General features: G+C 33.2%; 1 protein-coding gene across 1 annotated transcript; it reads right to left on the bottom strand.

Moving 5' to 3' along the window:
- Window positions 1–19,268: 19,268 nt before the first annotated feature.
- Window positions 19,269–22,046, bottom strand: LOC101246263 (uncharacterized). Its single transcript, XM_004243116.1, has one exon. The coding sequence runs from the start codon at window positions 22,044–22,046 to the stop codon at window positions 19,269–19,271; it is 2,778 nt and encodes a 925-aa protein (XP_004243164.1).
- Between the last annotated feature and the right edge of the window lie 573 nt (window positions 22,047–22,619).

Here is a 22,619-nt window from a genome sequence, read left to right as displayed (position 1 = left end):
CTTGATTTGATCTATATAGTAATTTGGAACCCTTAAAAAGTCGGTCAACGATTCGTCATTATATATAATTCACTTTCCAAAATTTACTTGTCCATGTGATAAAAATGAAGTAGGGTATTTTCCGGCTATAATCAAATTATAATCGTACTGTTTATACCCATTCATTTATAAATTGATGAAATAAATTTATGATATCGGACATTTATTGGATATTTAGCATTGTGTTTGTGAAGATATTTTTTTTAGATGGAATTGAACAAATATAGAAGACTTTATATTGTAGGTGCTATCGACTATGTATAAATGTCCTTAAATAGATTTTTCAGAATAAAATAATAAAAATACATAATGAAATATTTTTTTTCCATTTTAATGACATATCAAATCAATATAATTTATATGACAACACTGAAAAAACTTATTCAAGACATGAAAAGTATGTTTCTTGTAAAGTGTGATAAAAAGTTCCACTCTATAAAGTGGAATAAAAAGTTTCACTTTATAATATGGAATAAAAAGTTCAACTTTATAAAGTGGAAGAAAAAACTCCACTTTATAAAGTGTAAGAAAAAGTTCAGTTATATATTAAAAATAAACGTTATGAAACTAACGGAAAACGTTTAAATTATTGGATATAGTGAAACTTTTTCTTCCACTAAGCTTATTTTAGTTACTTACTAAAATAATGACTTATTTTGGTAACTTTTATATTTTTGTGGCTTATTTTGATTTCCAACTCTAGATAGTGTTATAAAATCTAAGCTTAGAATAATATAAGTATAAATGAAGAAGATAAGAGAAGTAGATATAGAATTTTTTTTTCTTATTCAAGTGTATCATACATTGAGAATAATACCTCTATTTATAAATAGAAAAATCACCTCAAAAGTCACTTTGATGAATGTCAAATCAATAGACACGTCATTATCCCATAAAGGTTAATGTCACCTTGGAAACATACATATTCAAGAAATCCATCCATGAAAATGATAAGTTCGTCCACTTAGTTCAATAAATTTATAACATATAGATTATTATTATTATTATTATTATTATTACTACTATTAAATAATAATAATAATAATAATAATAATTTATTTTTTTAAATTTTTTTTAAAATATTGCTTTTTTTGGCGCTGACATTTAGGCACAAACACCTCTCATATATATATAAAAGATAGAAGATAAAAGATATTATTATTATTATTAATTTTTTTTAATTAATTATTATTAATATGATTATTATATGCATTTGTTTTGTTATAAATAAGGAGGCTATGAAAATATAGTTAAAAATATTTTTCCACGAGGAAAAAGAATCATAACGTTATGAAACTAAAGTTAATTTAAAAATAAAAAATGGTCTTTACAGATTTTCCGTTTATGTTTTAATTTTTAATTTTATTTTTGAATTTTTAAATTTAGATAAACGTGGAAAGTTATACATGTTTAAAATATTGAACTCAAAACCCTTTTTTCATTTCTTTTTTCTTTTAATGTTTGTAATTTATTATTATATATATAGATTTTAAGAAACTACATATAGATTATTCATTATGTGGTGCGAGACATATATATATATATACCAATATTTTATGAATTGAGATATTTAAAAGGATAATACTTGATAGTTTATCAAAATTAGATATCTTGTAAACTGATCCCACTAATATTGAAATCAGTAACTACTAATGCACATGTATTTGTTTTTTTTGAAATACAATCCTAATATTTTTAATTTTAAAAGTATTATTTTTACATTCGGGGGATACATGTGCAATTATGTGCATGCAATTATGAATAGGGTTGTTCATGATTATGATTAAAAAATCAAACCAAATCAAATAAGAAAATTGATATTTGATTTTGTTTGGTTTTAGATTTTGAAAATCAATATTATTTGGTTTGGTTTTTGTTTTATTACATAAAATCACAAAAATAATCAAAATGATCATATAAATTTTATAATTATGTATTAATTATAGATAAAATATAAATATTTTGTTAAATTTTAATTAACTGACTTAGTTTACTTTACCATTTTCTCAAGCCAACACTTAAACTTTAGCCCAACAATTATAATCCTAAGTCCAATTTCATCAAAATTCATTACTTTAATCTTTACCTACTCTACCTCACATAAGATCGTCACACTTTCTTTTGATTGAATCATTCTGTTCGTGTAACAATAACTCTAATATTACATAACTAAATTCGTAGTAGCTTCCATGTAAATTGTTTTTGTACTAGGTGTGTGTGTCTATCAAAATACGTATATCCTAAAAAAATATGTTACTTTCAAATCGAAAAAGTCAAAAATATTGAACCAAACTTGTCACGACCCAAATCCGGGCCGCGACTGGCACCCACACTTACCCTCCTATGTGAGCGAACCAACCAATCTAAACCTTAACATTTCAATATAATATAAACAGAAAGTAATGCGGAAGACTTAAACTCATAAGTAAAAATAAATAATCAACTTCTATAACTCAAAAACTTATCATTATCCCCAGAATCTGGAAGTCATCATCACAAGAACATCTACTTTAAACTACTAATTCTAAGAGTTTCTAAGAAGCTAAAAATACATAAGAAGCTAGTCCATGCCGGAAGTTCAAGGCATCAAGACATGAAGGAGAAGATCCAGTCCAAGCTAGAAGCGTTAGCTCACCCTGAATTTCTGATGTAGTAAGATTGGCTTGAGTTACTGTTGAGTCGAAGATGACGACACGTTTGCTGCACTCCACAAATAAACAAGAAGAAAACAATAAAAGTAGGGGTCAGTACAAAACACGGGTACTGAGTAGATATCATCGGCCAACTCAAAATAGAAAACAGTATGTATTAAGCAATATCATAAAATCAACTAATATCCTTAGCATGCTGCATTTACAGTTACCATAACCCTTGGTTACAACACCAAGCACATCAATGAGGACTCACACCTCCTCATCATACTCATTTGGGAATTTAGTTCATTAGATTGGATATATTAACATATTTCAAGATTCATTATCTTTATTCCCCTCGTGTCGGTACGTGACACTCCGCTCCTCAATATACTATCCTGGTGTCGGAACGTGACACTCTGATCCTCATTCTATCCTGGTACCGGAACGTGGCACCCGATCCATATTCTATCCTGGTGTTGGAACGTGACACTCCGATCCTCATATACTATCCTAGTACCGGAACGTGGCACCCGATCCATATTCTATCCTGGTGTCGGAACGTGACACTCCGATCCTCATATACTATCCTGGTACTGGAACGTGGCACCCGATCCATATTCTATCCTGGTGTCGGAACGTGACACCCGATCCATATTCTATCCTGGTACCGGAACGTGGCACCCAATCCCCTAATCTCACCACTTTCGTTCATCAAGCCTTCTTTTATACCAAGGCATCATCATTAACAAAGTAGATTAGGGTTTCTTTTCAAAATTCGGGATTCAATAGCTTCATCATGCTTATTTATTCACAATTACATAATCACATCATTCATGTAAGCATACAATTAAGCATATAGAAGGTTTACAATACTACTAACACATATCATTCGCTATTAAGAGTTTACTACGAATAGCATGAAAACCATAACCTACCTACATCGAAGAATTGCGATCAACAAGCTATCTTCTCAAAATCCTTGCTATCCTCTTCGTTTCTCTCTCTCTCTACTCGTTCTCTTTCTTTTTCTGTCTCTCTTTGTTCTTTCTATTTTTCTTATTCAAACCCTCTTTCTTTTACCCTAATTAGTATATAATTAAGAATAAAAGATGACAATAATACCCCACTAATTAACTTAAGGTTACCTCTTTTAACCCCCAAGTAATTAGACTTATTAACATTAACCCACTAACTTTATAATTAAGGCAAGAATAGTCAAAAACGTCCCTTAAAACGTATCAAGAAATCCGACCCAGACTGGGATTGCGCAACCTACGACGGCCCGTCGTGCCTGCGACGGTCCGTCCTGCAGGTCGTCGCAAGGGTCAGAGACTCAATTTCCACTGAATAATCTGTGACGGTCCGTCACGCCTGTGACGGTCCATCCTGCCATTCCGTTACGAAGTTCAGAGAGTCGATTTTCAGTACCCCATTTCAGATTTCCTAAGTGTTTTGAAACGAGACCCTGCGACGGCCCGTCGTGCCCATGACGGTCCGTCGTTGGGTTCGTCGCCTCAGCCTATTTTTCCAGAAATAAAATCTGCTGCTCAAAACGACTAAACAGGTCGTTACATATGGCAACACAAATTTGTCATTGGTTATCAAGAAATAAGTCTTGAATGTAAGAATTTAACCATGACAATAATAATAATTTTCTCCTTGAAGGAGATGGTCACCATGAGGATGGAAGTCTGAAAATTGTGGTAGTACATAAAATTAATTGATAGATTCGTAAGGTCTAATTTGTTACTATCTGGAGGAATGAAATTATTCATAATATTGAGTTGTAGTATTTCTCAAAAAAAAAAAAATTCGTTTTGGAAGAATTAAAAAAAAATTATATTGAGACTATAAATTATAGGAAGATTTAATATCTTGAAATCGCTAAAATCAAAATGCGTAATAAATATATACGTATAAGATTATCCAATTTTTTCGCTTGTTTGTGGTATACAAATATGGGCATGGTGATGGAATCACATGCAAAAGTAAACTAGAAGTTTACTTGAATAAATATCAGTTGACATAATCGATTGGACATTCCGATTCAAATGTGATGCAAAAGAAATTGAGAATTCACATGGCTACATGTTGAAGAAATAAAAGATTCTTCAAGAATTCTCTTTTGCAGTTTATTCTCGTGAAAAAATGATCACTGTACCAGCTAAGGTTGGGATTGCATCCCCTAAAATTATTTGGAACATATAAAAAGGTGAATATGAGCCCGTTCACCTGTCATGTGGACCGCTTACTATTATGATTTAATAGATGCATCTATGGTATGGTCACATGTGCATTTGTATCATCTTGCAAATTAGTTTTTGTAAGGTTGTTTGCTCAAATTATTAGATTAAGAGCACATTTTCAAACTATAAAGTCATGTTGATAATGCTGTTTGGTTTAACAGAAATTGTTTGCCTCCAATTATAGTTAGACCATTGATTATGAGAACAAATCTCTCAAATAAAATTTGGAGTGGATGAGTTTATTTCATATGTATGCATCAAGCCAACAAAATTTTTCCATCACAATTGGTTCATGGTCAGGAATCAAATAATTTCCATCGAAAAATGTGATGTGCATATATGATTTTATTACTCCACCATGCACAAAGATGGATCCTCAAATGAGGTTGGGGGTAAATGTTAGATATCATAACATTAGGGGGAGTAATGTTTAGCAGCAGAATTATGTCTGAGATGAATTATCTAGATCATCGTTGAAAAAAAAGTGAACTTGAATTTTGAGAGATAATTCATAGGAAAAATATTGCAAATAATTTGCAAGATATATTTGCTGACCAATATTTTGATTAAGCTGCAAATGCTCGAATAAATAGTCCTTGGAGGAAAAAGGCTATGGTACACCTGAAACGTGATAGACCAATCGATTCCAGATGTAAAACTCCTTGAGGAAGGAGAGGAGCAATTATCAAAATGATTCTGATAATGAGGCAAGTGCTTTGAAAGAGCACTACAATATAACACTTTATAAAACATTGGCAAAGGTTCAGGTACCTGAAAATGAAGAAAAGAAATGAAGAGATCTCGATAAGTTATGTCGTTTGGAATCGAAATCAAAACGATCGTCGACAACATATTTGATATGAAGTAGCACTCAATGCTATAAATGATTACGAGGAACTTAAATTTGAATCTGTCATATAGTGTGGACAAATAAATGATTAGCCAAATAAAAGAGAAAATACTCAAGTACCCCCTCAACCTATGCCCGAAATCCCAGAGACACACTTATACTATACTAAGGTCCTATTACCCCCCTGAACTTATTTTATATGTAATTTTCTACCCCTTTTTAGCCTATGTGGCACTAGTTCAAAAAAAAGTCAACCATCATTGGTCCCACAAGATAGTGCCACGTAAGCTAAAAAGTGGTAAAAAATTATTAATAAAATATGTTCAGGGGGTAATAGGACCTTAGTATAGTATAAGTGTGTCTTTGAGATTTCGGGCATAGGTTGAGGGGGTACTTGGGCATTATCCCCAAATAAAATGCACTATTCAAGTATATTTTATTTCACTTAGTAGTGATGTTTCTAAACTTGTAGTTCATAGATAAAATACATGAAGTGAGGTACAAATGATCATTGTGTGAAAGTATAATCAAAAGATATAAAATACAGTTCGTGCCTTGGGGCATAAAGGATTTTCGTGAAAATCTTGACATTATTAAATAGAGATATATTCTCTTGTGATGGATTTGATAAGACGCCTTTCAGTCTGGCAATAGATGGAATACTTGAATATGCATAATGAGTTTCAGTATGGCAATAGATGGAATACTTGAATGTGCATAATGAATAATTATTATGTCTAACTTGATGATGAAGGTTAAATAAAAATCTTTGAAGGATTTAAAAGGTGTTAAAGCAATTCCATTGAGTACCCAATAGTTTTGAGACTGTTTAACATAGAGAAAGAACCTTTTTGATCTCATGAAAGTGATTTAAAATGTCATGTATTAGTTCAATTGGTTCACTTACATATTGCTGATTATACAAATGCTAGAAGATTATTTGATATACATAACGAAAGTTATGGGAAAAGATTGTCATACTATCATTTAAGTTATGACAAGAAACTAACAAAGCAAGTGACTCAACACATTGAAGATGTTTGATTTTATTTCAGAAGAAAAGACGAGCTTCAATAAAATTGAAATGATCAATTCTCGAGTCAGAAATAATTTGATTATGTAGATGCATAATATTTATTTGATCTTTATAAAATTTAATCGCAAATGGACTAATATTTGCATATGGAGACACAATAATATCTTGAAAGTTCAAAGAATCACATTAGTAACTACTTCTTCAATCAGGCAGAAATAATATTGATCTATAAAGTAAGTCAGGATTGTGTTTGGTTGGAATCATGATCTATCATATTCAACCAATATGTGATTTTCCTTTGGCAAAGGATAATCAAGACAGTATATACGAAAATAATATTGAAGGGAGGATACAATCAAATGAGATTGGATAAAACATATTTCACCAAATTTTTTTTCTACACATGAGCTTCAATAAAATGGTGAAATAGATGTTCAAAGGCTCGTTCAAGTGATAATTATGTAAACTTATTCACTAAGAATTATCAACATCAATATTTGAGAAGTTACGATATAAGATTGGAATGCATCGTCTCCAAGATATCAAGTAAAGTTTTTATCGGGGGGAGAAAAATACGCGTTGTACTCTTTTTTTTAACCATGGTTTTGTACCAAATGAGTTTTCCTGGTAAGGTTTTTAACAAGGAAACATTCAAGCGTATTAAAAGATATGTACACTCTTTTTCCTTCACTAGAATATTTCCCTATAAGGTTTTAACGAAGCATATTATCTATGGATGTCACACCCTCTTTTATTTATGTTTTAATTGTTGAGGATATGACGGGTTTTTAATTTTTTTTTTAGAGTCGCCACTTGAAATTGAGTTTTTAGGTGTTCCAAGTCACCAGATAGTTCTTAATTTAAAATAAAAACTTTTTTTTGTTTTGGTCTACGAAAAATAGAGATTGGGTAAGGAATTCTATTGACCGGTGGGAAGGTATGAGGCACCCCCGAGTCCCGTGATTCTAGCACGGTCGCTTTATTAACTTATATTTGGCTAAAATAATTTATTTATTTAATTTGGATAAAAGGGGAAAAATGTATTAATTACTATTTTTTTAATAAAAAAACTGATTGGCCTAAGAGCGTAACCGCACACAAGACCCTTCTTTTTAGAAAAGAATACACACCAAGGATCGTAACCGAACACATGATGGTATTTGAAGTTTTTTTTAAAAAAAACACAATAATTAATTACTCAATTAAAAAAATAACGATAAGAATGAATAAAAGAAAATGGTGCAACATATAAACCAAGAAATGATTAGCATTTATTTATTTATTATTATTAAAAAAAATTCTAGCATTTATATTTATGGTTTTACTAAAAGAAAAAAAAAATTTTACTACTAGACAATGACACCAATTTTTTTTCTTTACAAAATTACAATTAAACACTCTTTTAAACTAATGATATACTAGTTTTAACTTTTTTTATATATACTGATAAAAATTTAAGAAATAACCAGATTGGTAACAATTTTTTTTTATATATATAAAATGACTACCTTGACTTATTTGATAGAAGATTGCAAAATAGCAAATTTTTTAATTGTTGAATTATTAAGTCAAGTTAGTCCAATTTGTATTTTTACTTTAATAATCAATTCAAATAGTTATTTAAGAGATCTTTTTTTTTAAAAAAAAAAATTAAAACAAACCATATTTACACTTTTTTTTAGAAATAACCAGATTTTTTTTCCTGCAGAAATAACCAGATTTTATTTGCTTTGCAAAAATAATCAGATTTACATTTTTTGCAGAAATAACCAGTATATTTTCTTTGCAGAAATAACCAAATTTACATTTTTTGCAGAAATAATCAGATTTTATTTTTCTTGGCAGAAATAACCAGATTTACATTTTTTTTGCATAAATAATCAGATTTATATTTTTTGCAGAAACAACCAGATTTATATTTTTCTTTTTTTTTTTGCAAAAATGATCAGATTAAACCCTTTTGCAAAAATGACTAGTTTTACATTTTTTATTTTATTATTTTTTTCTTAAGTTCATTCCTTAAAGAAGAAAGTTACCAAAAACCTAAAAGATTTGCAATTGTTATATTTTGATTACTTATTTTTTTTTACTTACTAATGCTAAAATTTAAACTAAAAATGATTAATAATATATATGTACATCATCATAAACATAATCATATGAGAAACACTATAGAATAATAAACTAATAGAAATATACAAACTAAGTAACATAAGGATAAACATAATCATACGAGAATCATAATAAGCTTAACAAAAAATATCAACAATTTTTCAAAAAAAAAAAAACCACATAAAAATAACATAAAGATTACATTGAAATGTAAAAAAAAGAAATACCTAGAGTTGATGACAAGCAAATATAGAAGGAAATTCAATTGAATTCCCTAGACAATCCAATAGAGATATCTTCTTTTTTTTTTTTGAGAAGAAGAAATTTTTTAAGTTTTTTTTTTTGCAATTTTCTTTCTATATCTTTTTTCCCCAAGGGGGTTTAAATATGTGATCAACATTAACATCCCACCTTTCTTGAAAACTTAAGAGCGAATGTATGCATTGGACTCTTTGTTTTCCCAAGGTGCCACCCAAGATGACCGATGATTTTTTTTTGTTTTAAGAAAAATCAGATTAATTGAATAATTCTTATGCACTTTTAGATGACCCATTTACTTTATTCATTAATTGAATATAGTTATATGGGCCATCAGAAAATAATAGGCCCAATGCCATTTAGATGGCCCATTTCTTTTATTTATTGTTTGAATAATAGTTAATAGACCATCTGACAAAATTCAAAACAGGCCAAAATGTTGACCCATTTCATCAAGACCCAAACAAAATGACCTACTAACACAAAATCTAAATATCTAAACAATTTTAAAGATCAAACACAACAAAATAATATAGAAAAAAAAGTAAAAAATAAAAAAAATAATAAACATAATAAACATAAAAAACGAAATAAAATAATAAAAAATAATAATAATACTTCAAGCAAATCATCAACATGATAAACTTAAAGAACATTAATAACACAAATCCGACATCAAATGACTTATATGGTCAAACAAAAAAAGATAATGATGAATTTGGATAAAGATTGAGAGGGGAAAAAGATTGACATAACTTCCGAGTAAATGAAGGTCGCCGGAAAACTTTGGCAGAAAATTTTTTGACGGATTTTGAACTTAAAATTTATATCAAATGATAGCCCTTGAAGAGCTCTACACATTTATGTAAAGGGTTTTTGATGGGAAGGACCGAAACTTTATAAATCTAAGGAAAACAGTAAAAATTCATATTTGGTTTTCCTTAGATCTACGGAGTTTGGATATAGATATGGATGAAAGGTTTGTAGATTTAGGTAGAGGAGGGTGAAAGGAAAAGATGGTAAATTTTTTTAAAAAATTCCGGCCAAAAAAGGTGGTGGCCACTGGGCGGTGGTGGCGATAGTGGTGGCCGGCCGGCGGCATGGTAGTAAGGGGAAGAAGAAAGGAAAAAAAAATCTAAATAATAATAAAAAATGCTATTTTTGGAGTTCTGTATTTTTGTTTGGGTCCAATAATAGCCCTTGGATCAAATATCATGAATGGTTGAGATTCAATCTTGACCATTTCTATGGACCGGGTCAAGATCAATTGGGCCATCAGAATTGATTTAAATCAGCCTAATTTAAACAAAATTGGGTCATTTGAGCCAATAAAATAATAAAGACAAATACCAAAAATTCAAATAAAAAAAATCCTTACTAAAAATATTATAGGAGTAAAATAAACACGTCAAAAATTAGGTGTCCACAATGGACATCCAAAAGGGAGTGTAATAAAATATTATAGTGTGAACGTCCACTACACCAAGAAGTTACTCACCTATTATCTCCACTACTTTCCTCATTATGAAGATGACCATAACCTCCATATTTATAACCATTACTAGTTAATATATCCGCACTTCGCGCGGACATTTTTAGATTTATGAATAAATTTTTTTGTTTAATTATATTGAGTCAAATATTATTATCATTAAACCCAATAAATTATATTTTTCAATTTGTTGTTCACTATCTATGCTTTTAGTATTTTAAATATAGTTGATTTCATATAATTTTTTTAGTATGTTATCTTTAGAAACATGTAAAGAAAGAAAAATAATTTCGTGAAAATTTTCTTTTTGTTTATGCGGCTTTAGTAAATTCTAAATTATATTTTAGGAGGGAGTTAAATTATACAGTGTTCATAAAAAAATAATAATGAAAAAAGTTACTCTAAATAAATTGATAACCAATGATTCAATAAATTAGAAAACATATTGTCACGACCCAAAACGAGTCGTGAATGGAACCCACACCTAACCTACTAGGTGAGCGAACCAACAAATCTAGCCCCAACATTTACCAATAATTCAACTAGGAATAACAAAAATAATGTGGAAGATCCAAAACATATTGATGTAATCAATTAAATACGCTTCTAAAGTTTAACACTTATTATCCCCAAAATCTGGAAGTCATCACATCAAGAACATCTATCCTCAAATTACCAAGACTAAGAGTATTTAAGAAATCAAAATAAGTAAAAAGATGGTCCATGTCCGAAATTCAAAGACACCATGACGTGAATGAGAGAATCCAACACGAGCTAGAAATAATAGCTCACCCTGAACTCTGATGTGTTGGAGACTGACTAGAGCTGAGGGCGAGTTGAAGTCGATGGTACACTTGCTGCACACAAATCAAAACAAAAATCAATATCCCTATCCGGTGGCATACCAGGAAGGTCTGCAGGAAACACATCCAGAAACTCACGGACTATCGAAACAGACTCAATCGAAGGCACTTTGGAAGTATCATCCCTGAGATGTGTCAAGAAAGCTAAACAATCCTTACTCACCATTCTCTTAGCACGAAGACAAGAGATAATACGGACAGGAGTGGAAATATAGTCACCCTCCCACACTAGCGAATCTGTCCCAGGCTTAGCTAATGTCATACTTTTAGCATTACAATCTAAGATTGCAAAATTTGGAGAAAGCCAAGTCATAGCCAAAATTACATCAAAATCAACCATCTCTAGAATAATCAAATCTACATAAGTATTGCTCCCCACAAAAGTCACAAGACAAGACCTATACACTTTCTCAACTATCACAGACTCACCCATAGGAGTAGAGACAAGAGTAGACATGTCAAGCAAATCACAACATAAATCAAGACCAGTAGCAAATGAGGAAGATACATATGAAAATGTGGATCCAGAATCAAACAATACATAAGACATGCAATCACAGACCAAAAGAGTACCTGTGATAACAACATCAGATGTCTCAGCTTCAGACCTCCCGGGGAAAGCATAACCATGAGCCCTATCACCTGTCTGTCCATTGCCCCTACCAAGCTACGCTGCAGTAGTTCCAACTTGCCCGCCACCCTGACTCAATTGGTGACCACCATTACCTTGGCCACCACGTCCTCCAGAATGACGGCCTCTACCATGACCACCTCTACCTCTAACTACTGAGGGTCTGTAACTCTGTTTTGGACAATATTTTCAAATATGTCCAGCCTCTCCACAGCCATAATAATTTCTGGATTCAAGTATAGGTCTCTATGAAAATGACGAACTCTGGAGATAACCTCCAAACTCAGAAAAAGGCTGACTGGTCGGCGATGGACCCCCAGCTGAAGCCTGCAATGAAGACTGAATAGGACGGGCTGGATAAGCACATGAACTCTGCCCTCTGAAGTAATAACCACTAAACTCACCTCCCTTACGAAACTTCTTAAATGTCGATGCGGTGGTGAAGTCGTCTGGCTTCACCCCCTCTACCTCTATCACAAAATCAACCACTTCCTGAAAGGATTTTGCTGCAGCAGCTACCTGTAAGGCTGAAATCTGCAAATTTTACCTCAATCCTTTCACAAAGCGGTGTCACACCCCTTTTTCGCGCGGCGACGTAAGATTTTTTCCAATTTAAGTGACGTTATTGATTAGGGGATTATTTTTTTTAAGAGTCGCCACTTGGAATTGAGTTACGGTGTTCCAAGTCACCTTATTTACATCCCTAATCAAAAGGAAGTTGACTCATTATTTTATGGTCTGCGAAATAAAAAATCGGGTAAGAAATTCTGTTGAACAAAGGGAAGGTATTAGGCACCCCTCGATCTCGTGGTTCTAGCACGGTCGCTTTATGGACATTCATGACTTAAACTAATTTATGAATATTGTATTATTAAGACAAATGTATTTACCCTCATTATTTGATTTATATTAACATATTTAAAACCATCCAATTTTAGAAGCATGTCAAGTTTTTATACATTATTATTTTTTATTATTCTTTCAACATTTTGCTTGTTTCTTAATTTCTCTTTTTTTTGTACTAATTTTTCACGTTTTTTTTTGTTTAACTTTCCTTATTTTATATTCTTGGTTTTTACATTGATTTTCTTCTTTTTCTTTTCTTACTCTTTTTAATATTTTTTTAATGATAATAATAAATTATTTTATATATATTTAACACTATACTTTTTGTATCTTTTCATTTTTAAAGTATTTATTTTTTTTACTTTTTCGTGTACATTTTTACATTCCTTTTATTATATATTTATTTTTTATTTTTTATTATTCTTTTTCTAATTCGAACATTCCTTCTTCACCACTTTTCTTTTCTTTTCTTATTCACGTATTCTACCTCTTTTCCTTATTGCATTTTTATTGTTATTATTTTTATTTTTTTAAATCTTTTTTCTTTCAATTTATTATCCTCTCCTAACAAGTTTATTATTATTATTTTTTATAGAATCTAAAAATAATAATGTAAGACAACACACATAATATAATATAAAATATAATTTAATACATTTCTAAACACAACCAAACAAAAGAATTCATTCAAATTAGTAAGACATGAAAATAAAAATTTGGATAACTATACATATTATCATTAGAATTATAATAACTACACATATTATCATTAAAAACTAAACATGAAAAATAAGAATAGACTTAGACAATAATTTTAGTTAGGCATGAAATAAACTATGAATTATTTAATATGAAATAAACTACGGTTTGTTATAGCAATTTCACACAAAATAAAACTATATAAAGGATCTAAACATAAAGTTGATATAAATATTTGAACAAACTTCATATAAAACATAACGGTTTAACCACATGTGAAATTTGACAACTTTAATATATTGTAATCAGTGCTTGTATAAACACGATATTAAATTATATAAAAAATAAAATAAAAAATGGTACCTCTTGCGAAAATTCCACCAAAAGAAAACAATTCGAATAAGGAACCGCGAACTTGAAACCATGAAGTGAACCTCAAAACTCAACCTTTGTTTGTGACTTTTTAAAAAAGTAAAAAGATGAGAATAATATTTTCTACATGTGTGTTGCCTTCCCTTTTTCTTGATTTCTCCTCTCTTTCCCTTTTTTTTTCGTGTGCTTTTTCTTTGTTTTTCCCCTTTGTTCTTTTTTTCTTCTCCTTTCTCTGTTTTCTGGTTTCTTTTTTTTTCTCGCATGTGTCTTTTTTTTTGCTCCCTTTTCACCTTCTGATGTTGTGTAATATGGTAGTGCATGTGTGTGCATGTCGTGGGGTGTGAGTGGGAGTGGGGAATGGGGAGGGATCGTGGGATTTGTGTGTGTGTGGGTTTTTTTTTAAATTTTCAATATATATATAAAAATGATAATTATTAATTTCTTTGAGTAAATAAATAAATAAAAGCTAAATGGGTAATTAAAACATAAGGGACATAATTAAGAAATATTAGTTTATTTAAATAATATATATATATATATATATATATATATATTTATATATATATATATATCTTTTTTTTAACAATCAAAATAAAGTTATCTAATAAAAATTATATTTATGTTATTTATTTTTATATATTTTAAATAAACTTAATGAAAATAATAAAAAGTCAAAATATATTTAATTTAGATTGATAAAATTATTTATGCTCTAAATATTGGTGTTAAACTTAAATTCGGTCAAAAATTACGTGTCTACAGTTTGCCCCTCTTTGACTGGAACACGAGGAGTTTTTCAGACAAAGAAGTAGAAAAAGTGACAAGTTTTGACCGAACTCTTATTTGAAAGACCAAAATTTGTGTGACCGAGTCCTTGTTTGGACATCCTACACATCCCGGGTGATAAGGGAATCAGGCCACTTGTAGTTCGAGGAGATAAAGTGATGAGTTCGAAGTTAAGTGAGGTTCCATCGAGGCTCCAGATCGCGGCTCTTATCCTTACATGAAAATTGAAAACTATTAGCCAAAGAAAAACAAATGTACAAACTTCCATCCATGCAGCTTTTGTTAAATCTTCACTTGAATTTTGACTTTAAGATATCACCTTGATTTTTGAGTGAATATCAAAACTTAAAATTGGAATAGAGGCTGAACTTGCCACTTAGACGGAACTTTTGATATTCTTCAAAATGACAACTTGAAAAATGCTCCTGAATGAATGCGTGTTTTCTTGATCAAAAGTTGACTAGCAAAAGATTGTGTGGAAATCAGGCTGCTACATGCATTGAAGAAACTAATTCTAACCATCATGGAATTGATTATTCTAAAAAATTTGAAACTTTGTTCTTGAAATTCAAATCCAGGTCTCGCTTGAGAAAACCTGAGAACCACCACAAACAAAAAATAAATAAAATTTTTGCCCCAGTTTTCACTGGGAAATTTTTTGTGAGTTATTAGCAAATATAAATATAAAACATAAACATCGGCTAGGAAGTGTTTATTTCAGGAGAAAATAAAACTAAAAATCTAGACTAGGAAGTGTTAATCCTATGAGGAAGTAATCTAATCCCATTATTCAGGAGGGTCCTGCTAGTCCCATTATCTAGGAGGGTCCTGCTAGTCCCATTATCCAGGAGGGTCCTGCTAATCCCATTATGTAGGAGGGTTCTGCTACTCCCATTATCCAGGAGGGTCCTGCTACTCCCATTATCCAGGAGGGAACCCTCCTAGTCCCATTATCTAGGAGGGTCCTGCTAGTCCCATTGTCCAGGAGGGTCCTGCTAGTCCCATTATCTAGGAGGGTCCTGCTAGTCCCATTATCCAGGAGGGTCCTGCTAGTCCCATTATCCAGGAGGGTCCTGCTAGTCCCATTATCCAGGAGGGTCCTGCTACTCTATTATCCAAGAGGGTCCTGTTACTCCCATTATTCAGGAGGGTCCTGCTAATCCCATTATCCAGGAGGGTCCTGTTAGTCCCATTATCCAGGGGGATCCTGCTAATCCCATTATCCAGGAGGGTCCTGCTAATCCCATTATCCAGGAGGGTCCTGCTAGTTCCATTATCCAGGAGGGTCCTGCTAGTCCCATTATCCAGGAGGATCCTGCTAATAAAATTTTCAACAAACTAATAATACTAACAAAATATTGTGAATGCTATCTTCATTATTTGGAAGTTCCTCCAAGGAGAAAAATAATAATAATAGTAATAAATAAAATAAATACTCCAACATTGAAGTAATTGCTATTTTGATATATATTAGCCAACTTTCATATAATATTCCACAAGTCTTTATTGTAAGGGTTCCCTTTCGCTCGCTGCAAACTAGGTTGAACATCTAGGTTCCTCGAATCCTCAATCTTGAAACAACTTGTGTCCCTGCTTCAACAAAGAAAATTTATGAGTTTGAAAAGGTGGTGGTTGGTTTGTGGTTCCATCTTTCGACAAGGGCGGCTCAAACACTTATGACGCTTTGGTTGTTTCCAACGGTCAATACTTCTTATTGATTGATAGTACTTTCATCCAAATTTGCTTACTTTGGGACCTAAATCCAATGTCTTTATCTCCCAACACTCATTGTTTAGCCTTCATAGGATCAGAGAATTTTCGAATTCAACACTTGAAGACAGATTAACTCAGTAGCCTGATGCTTTGCCTAGTACCGATTAGAGACTTGGTAGCGAGTCGTGAAATTCCTTCATAGTTTTTTTTATTTGACAAAGACTCGACTCAAATACATACCAAAAAAGTGACGAAAAAAAAGTATAAGAAAATTACGAACTATATGAGAATAAAAGAAAAGATTCGATGAAGACTTTTTTTTTCAGTAAGAAGAAGAAAGAAAAACTTATCTGAGTGTGGGAGCCGAGTCTAATGATCATGCCATGCAATTTGAATTGATTTCCAGACTTGGATATCCAATCTATTCATCAACCATTATTGATTATTCAATCTTGATGTGGAATCCCAACACTTAATGAAGCCATAAATAATCTGAACCCTTATAGACTTTGTGGTATTCACGAAGGTCTTTGCCGCTAAAACTCAATCATGTTAATTGCTCCAGCTCACGTCTGCCTTATGGTGCATGTCAGGATTTTCACCAATAAGACTCTCTTATATTCAACTCCTTTTCGCCTTACGGTGCCCACTTAGGGTTTTCACCAATAAGACTCTCTCATTTTTATTTATTTTTACTCACATTTGTCTTATGGCGCCCATTCAGGATTTTTACCTACCTTTAACCAACTTATTCTCGACATATCAAGGGCTGATGCAAAGACTTATTTTTTTTGACTTTAGATGATGGGGTTAATTTTGAGCTGTGAGATGAGAGACCGAATAAATAAACAAACGACTTTTGCCCCAGTATTCTACAATATGAATTTTTGGATTTGTATTTGGTTGAACCGAACCCAATATTAGGGCTGCCTACGTATCTTGCCGTAACAAGAATCAGGTCAAACGTAGTTCAGACAATTTGTTTTTATTTTTGTTTTTTTTGAAAAGTCAAGGACACAGCGTAACCAAGAGATCCCGTTGAATCAACCCTTGAAATATCAAGCCCAAACATAAGGGTTTCTAATGTCGAAACTCAATCATATGTAGTATCTTTTCACAGCATCAGCATTGACGACTGTTTCTGTCACTTTGCCTTCTATATCTGCTAAGTAAAGAGCACCATTGGGTAATACCCTTTTAACAACGAATGGTCCTCTCCAATTTGGAGAAAATTTGCCTTTGGTTTCAGCATGATGTGGCAAAATGCGTCCTCATGTTTAGCACAACTACCCAATAAAATATGGATGTTAGGCAAAGGAAAAACATCTTTTGGACTTGCCTTATTCAAATCACGATAATCAACACACATTCGAACTTTGCCGTCTTTCTGAGGGACGGGTATGATATTGGCTAACCAAGAAGGATATTGAGAGACTTCAACGACTTTGGCCTCAAGTTGCTTTGTGATCTCCTCTTTAATTATTACACTCATGTCGGTTTTGAGTTTTCTCAACTTCTGCTTTATCGGAGGAAAATTAGGATCAATTGGCAACTTGTGAACAACCATGTCAGTGCTTAATCCAGGCATGTCATCATAAGATGACGCAAAAACATCTTTGTAATCAAACAGGGCCTGGATTATATCGTCCTTTTGATGTCGAACATGTGCACTTATCTTAGTCTCCTTAATAATTTCTCGATCTCCCAAATTTATCGTCTCAGTTTCACTCATGTTTGGATTTGATTTATTTTAAAAATGATTGAAATCTCTCCTTACTTCTTCAAATACTCTGTCTTCATCATATTCGATTTCTTCACTTATTATTTTAATATTAGGTCGAAGATTAGATTGGATATTAAGATCTGGCGAAAAATTCTGCATGCATGTCATATCACTAGAATCGGCATAGAAAGAACTGTATAAAAGAAAACGAATAAATATATTAGACTGAAATAAAGATGCAATTACATCCTATTGAAAAGGGAAATAGAATGTTTGAAATAAAACAACAAGATAAAATCCGAATTACAATCCTTGAATGAATCGGATGACAAAAGAAAAAACAAAACAGACTACCAAGACTCGTCTTTGACGGGGAGAGGGGTGGCCTCCCAATTGTTTAGATTGACATCAGGATCAATGAATTGCACATCTCTGTCGCTAGTGTCTTCTCCGAGTTCCACCATATCAACCTCGACAAATAAATCTTGAAAATAGTTGATCATTTCTTCGCTAACTTTCATCACTTGCCCTAAAAAAGATGATTGATAAGATTCTGTTGCGCGGGCTTTGATGAAAGATTTGTAGATTGGTTGTATAGGTTGGTAAGTGACCATATATCTCTCTTCTGCTTCTTTGCCTTCATTTTGTCCTCGAATATAGGTTGTTAGCCTAAGCCAAAAGTACCGATGCTCTTTCGTAGACTCACAGGATAAGATCTTCCTTGCAAGCAGATTCCTAAGCCTTTACCCGACTCAAACCCATGTTTCAGCAATTCATTCACCACCATTACAGATGCGATGGGCATATTTGGTTTTGGAATGACACTCCCCTCGGGGACATGCTCAATAACCACTACCTCAGAAGCTTGATAAAATAGTGCCTCTTCTCATTATCCGCATCGATAAAAGGGGAGGAAGAGTCTTTGTAGATTGGAAAATCCCCCTCACCATGAACAATTACCTCTTGTCAGTCGTGTTCAAACTTAATCATTTGATGCAATGTTGAGGGGACTGCTCCAGCCCTATGCACCCATGGCCTCCCCAACAATAGATTGTAGGACGCGTTGATATCCAACACTTGAAAATTCACAGCGAAATCCATAGGCCCTATGGTTAGTACGAGCTCTATCTCACCAATAACATCTGTTTTTGACCCATCAAAAGCTCTAACACATACATTGTTGGGTCGGACCTTTTCAGCACTAACATTCAATTTCTGTAGAGTTGATAAAGGACAAATATTTGCTCCAGATCCTCCATCAATTAGAACTCGAGTGACATATGAAAGCTCACACTTTACAGTGATATGTAGGCCTTGGTTATGTCCTGTACCTTCTTTTGGTAGTTCATCATCTGAAAAGGTGATGCGGTTTACCTCAAATATTCTCCCAGCAATCTTCTCTAACTGACTTACTGTAACTTTACTAGGAACATGTGCTTCATTCAAAATTTTCATTACAGCCTTACGATGTTCATCAGAATGTATTAGCAAAGACAACAAAGAGATTTGGGCTGGAGTTTTTCTTAATTGTTCCACCACGGAGTAGTCTGATAGTTTCATCTTCCTTAGGAATTCCTCTGCCTCTCCTTCAGTGACCAGACTCTTTATTTGTGTTTGATCATTTTTAGTTTTCCTTAATTCCATCGGGACATAACATCTTCCTGAACGGGTTATTCCTCCCACTTCATCTATTTCTTCATCTATTTCTTTTCCCTTGTATGTAACGATAGTAGGCTCATAATTCCAAGGAACAACTATGGGGTTAGTCATTGGGAGCTGGGGTACTGGCCTGATAATCACAAGAGGAATGTGGGACCCTCGCATGATCAAGATAGGCTTGTTTGGCCCTTTTGGAACATACGATTTTGCCTTACTCGGGCTTGCCCAAACATCTTCAAGGGCTCCATTCACAGTTAAGATGGGTGTGTTTGATGGACTCAACTTTTCTAACACACTTTCCGCCCCTAAAGGCATCATTTTTGTTAAATCAACAACATTTGCTGACTTCTCAATGCCAGTTCCAACCCTAAGGATTGGCTTATACAGAGATGCAAAATCTTCATGACCCTTCATCATTTCTAGCATGTTTGTTTCAGTATGCCTTGATAATGGATTTTGATTGATGTTGGGTCCACTCGGACTTTCAACTATAATTCGATTAGAATCGATCAAATCCTGAATGGCCCTTTTCAAATACCAACATCTCTCTATGTTGTGCCCTGGGGCATTAGAACAATATGTGCAATGTTGAGAATAATCCAAATTTCTCGGGGGAGGATTCAACATCTTTCTCTCAATAGGACTCAAAACATTCAATGTCCTTAATTTTTGGAACAAGCTAGCATACGACTCCCCAATAGGAGTGAACTCACCTTTAACGCCATTTCCCTTTTTGTATTGTGGTCTAGGACGGAAAGGAATTCTAGCAATATTTTGATGAACTTGTGGGGGTGGTGGATGATTTTGTGGAGTTGGTGCACGCCATTGTGGATAAGAAGGGGGTGCAATTGGTTGTGCATTAAGAACATGATATGGAGTGTATGGCATAGAATATTGTGGAGCTTGGGAAGGAAAATAGTGTTGTGGGGAATTACCTAGAACATGAGTCCTAGGCGCTGATACAATAGCGGCCACATCCTCCCTTCTCTTCTTCCCTCCAATATTTCCAGAACCATTTTGAAGCACTTGTGTTGTGGCTTTTAAGGCAGCTTGACTTACAATCTTTCCAGACTTTATGCCATTTTCCACCATTTCCCCTACCTTAATAACTTCAGCGAATGTCTTCCCTACGGCAGAAAGCAGATAGTGAAAGTAATCAGGTTCTTGCGCCTGGAGAAAAACATCAACCATCTCTGACTCCTTCATCGGTGGTTTAACCCTAGCAGCTTGTTCCCTCCATCTGATAGCATATTCACGAAAATTTTCCGTGGTCTTTTTTCTCATGTTGGCTAACGAGGAGCGATCTGGAACAATGTCAATATTATATTGGAATTGTTGTACAAAACATCGAGCCAAATCATCCCATGTGTGCCAGTTGGTGATATCCTGATCTATGAACCACTCAGATGCAATCCCTATTAAGCTTTCCCCAAAATAGGCCATAAGTAACTCTTCTTTGCCCTTTGCACCCCTCAATTGGTTGCAATATCTCTTTAGATGAGCTATGGGGTCTCCGCGACCATCGTATTTTTCAAACTTTGGAATTTTAAAACCAGCAGGCAAGTGGACATGAGGAAACATACAAAAGTCACTGAACGAGATGCCTTTGTGGCCTCCTAGTCCTTGCATATCTCTTATACTTTGTTCCAAACTCTTCATTTTCTTAGTCATTTCTTCATGTTCCTCATTCTTGACCATCTTCTCAATTTCGACAGGGGAACTATATTGATGAATATGGGGATGAGAGCTTGTAATTTTAATGGCCTCTTCAAGAGTGTAATTCTGTTCACGCCGAACTTTGGGCGGAGGATCACTGTTGGATTTGGGCACCATCGTTGGCTGCGAGATGCTGTTAGTCGGGGCAGTTGACACAAAGAGTGGATTACTTAGCACAGGCGTATTCGAAGGGCGCACCATGGAAGTTCCAGCGACATTGAATGTGTTAGCATAGGGGATGAATCCAGGGGGATATATCGGATCGCTTGTCGACACCTGGATAGGGTGAGACATATTTATATTAAAATAGTCTCGGATTGAAGATGGTGGAGGTTGTCCACTCATCCAAGCCTCGTACATCTCTGCCATTTGTTGTCTTAACACCCTTATCTCTTCTGTTGTCCCTGTTTCTTATGAAGTTATCTGGTTTTGGATCTCCTCATCATTGTCCGATTCATTTCCGTCTCTGGGGGCCATTTTCTGTTTCCCTTTCGATCTTGTGTTGTAAGGATGTGATGCCAGTTTCACCACAAACCAACCACCTTTAAGCTAGTATGTCTCTCTTTATTTCTCTCTCTTTCTCTCTTTCTCTCTCTGAATAGAGTAATAAATCGATTAGTGTTAAGAAATTATGCACATTGTATCCACATACATACTTCTAATATGGAGGACCTCATGTTTCACCCCGACTTACCTAGGCATTCTTCTCTTCATTAGTTTTTTAATATTTTATTATTATTATTTATTTATTTACTTATTTGTTTATTTATTATCATTATGATTATCATTTTTTAAGAGAAAGAAGAAAAAAAATAAGAAAAGAAAAATAATAATAATAATAATAATAATTTGGATCGAACCCCCTGGGTTGCCTACGTATCATGTTTGGCCCATGAATCAGATCTTGCGTAGTTCGAGGAAGATATTAATAATAATTTTTTT

The sequence above is a fragment of the Solanum lycopersicum genome, chromosome 7 (genome assembly GCF_036512215.1).
Source record: "Solanum lycopersicum chromosome 7, SLM_r2.1".
NCBI lineage: Eukaryota > Viridiplantae > Streptophyta > Magnoliopsida > Solanales > Solanaceae > Solanum > Solanum lycopersicum.
This window is presented reverse-complemented; position numbering and strand designations above follow the sequence as displayed.

Excerpts from the sequence above, each read along its gene's own strand:
- LOC101246263 (XM_004243116.1), bottom strand. The coding sequence starts at position 22,046 with ATGGCAGAGATGTACGAGGCTTGGATGAGTGGACAACCTCCACCATCT.